We start from the raw sequence: 1960 nt of genomic DNA, 5'->3' as shown, positions 1-1960 counted from the left end.
TTTCCCTTCATGGAATACCTCTCTAACACGAATTTACGTAATTATCTGTTATTTTCGCACGTATACTGCCCTTCACACGCGTTTCTCTCAGATAAACATTTTTTCGAACGCCACAACCCACACGCACTGTCCACGCGCATCCGCCATTTTAGATTGTAACATTTTTGAAATCCAAAAATGTTTTTCCACTGTTTTACTCACTATTTCAACGTTAATTAGTTCAGATAATTATGAGAGAATATTAATCAGCTTCATGAGGAACTTATTTATCTAGTTATTTGTAGTTAGTAAAACCTTGAATCCCTTGGGGCATCTGAACAACGACTACGAAAATTCAATTTCCTCTCGAAAATACGCATTTCGACACGAATCCCGGATTCTTTCATTGTTTCCCTTCATGTGATATACCTCTCTAACACGAATTTACGTAATTATTTCTTATTTTCGCACGTTTATTGCCCTTCACATGCGTTTCCCTCAGATCAACATTTTTTCGAACGCCAGAACCCACGCGCACTGTCTACGCGCATCCGCCATTTTACATGGTAACATTTTTGAAATCCCGAAATATTTTTCCACTGTTTTACTCACGTATTTCGACGTTAATTAGTTCAGATAATTATGCGAGAATTTTAATCAGATTCATGAGGAATTTATTTATCTATTTATTTGTAGTTAGTAAAACCTTGAATCCCTCGGGGCATCTGAACAACGACTAAGAAAATTCAATTTCCTCTCGAAAATACGCGTTTTGACACGAATCCCGGATTATTTCATTGTTTCCCTTCATGGGATATACCTCTCTAACACGAATTTACGTAATTATTTGTTATTTTCGCACGTGTATTGCCCTTCACACGCTTTTCCCTCAGACAAACATTTTTTCGAACGCCAGAACCCGTGCGCACTGTCCACGCGCATCCGCCATTTTCTATTCCCCATTAGCTTTGAAATACCAAAAAATGTTGAATGCTTTATTCACGTAATTTGACGTCGATTCTTTCAGGTAATCATGAGAGGAGAGAAAATAAATCCGGGAAAAAACTGGACTCAAGTGATATCAGTCGAAATACGTCTGCAAATCCCGGACCTAGCAAATCTGGCTTTGTTCGCATTTTCGGTGCTACTTTTGATTTACCTTTTCCAAACGACAATTTTCCACGACCTATTCTTTAATAATGATTTGTAATTCCCGATTAATCGATTAGGCAAGTTAAAAGCACTGGGAGGGCACGTATCACCGACTAAAACTGATTCCAACGTCCTCGATTCATCGCCCGTGCCGCCGGTGAAACGTAAACAACTGGTGACGACAACTGGAGTCAAAAGACGAAATGGAAAAAATTCAAAGTTGACTCAGGGAGATTTTCTAAATAAAATAAAAGTCGGAAGAGCAAATTAACTCGCTACATTTTCGAATTCCGTAATGAAAATATCTTCAACCGGAAATGCTGCATGTATTTAACGGAACTTATATTTCAAACTCATTCTTCCGGAAATGTTGAGAATAAAAATGAAAATGAAGAAAAAAACAAAATTCACCATAACCTGAGGGTTCTGACCTTGGATTTTAAGGGAAGGAAAGTACTTTGTTCTCAAAATCTCATTTTTTAATCCATCAACGACTGATTTAATCTATATTTACCTCTAATAAAATCGTCAAAGTCGCAAAAACTACGAGAATCAAAAAAATGGATTCACCAGAGTCGCAGGGGCATGATCCAAGTTTGGAGGGTACTAAACTGCCATTTTTCATTAACCAACCATTGATTGTCCTGATATTCACCCCATAAATACCACTAAACCCCTCAAAAACGCGAAAAAATCCACGACACGCGATCCTCCCGCCAAAACCTCCCGGAGCGCACGTGACCTGCGCATGGTGTCGCCTCAGACTCTCATGAAAACCCGCCATCACTTCCCACCCCTTCCCGCGTCGCTGAACGCGGATTGGTCCCCG

The 1960-nt window shown here is 39.4% G+C and overlaps 1 protein-coding gene across 1 annotated transcript in view; it reads left to right on the top strand.

Moving 5' to 3' along the window:
* LOC105274055 (dual specificity protein phosphatase CDC14A) overlaps positions 1-1636 on the top strand; it is a gene marked incomplete in the record, with an annotated part of 3788 nt that extends 2152 nt beyond the window's left edge. Inside the window, 2 exon segments of the mRNA XM_011316865.1 lie at positions 1007-1120; positions 1209-1636. Coding sequence (XP_011315167.1) covers positions 1007-1120; positions 1209-1402 — 308 coding nt within the window.
* Between the last annotated feature and the right edge of the window lie 324 nt (positions 1637-1960).

The sequence above is a fragment of the Fopius arisanus genome, unplaced genomic scaffold, assembly GCF_000806365.1.
Source record: "Fopius arisanus strain USDA-PBARC FA_bdor unplaced genomic scaffold, ASM80636v1 scaffold00009, whole genome shotgun sequence".
In the NCBI taxonomy this organism is placed as follows: domain Eukaryota; kingdom Metazoa; phylum Arthropoda; class Insecta; order Hymenoptera; family Braconidae; genus Fopius; species Fopius arisanus.
Note: the sequence above shows the minus strand (reverse complement) of the source record. Positions and strands in the feature narration are given on the sequence as shown.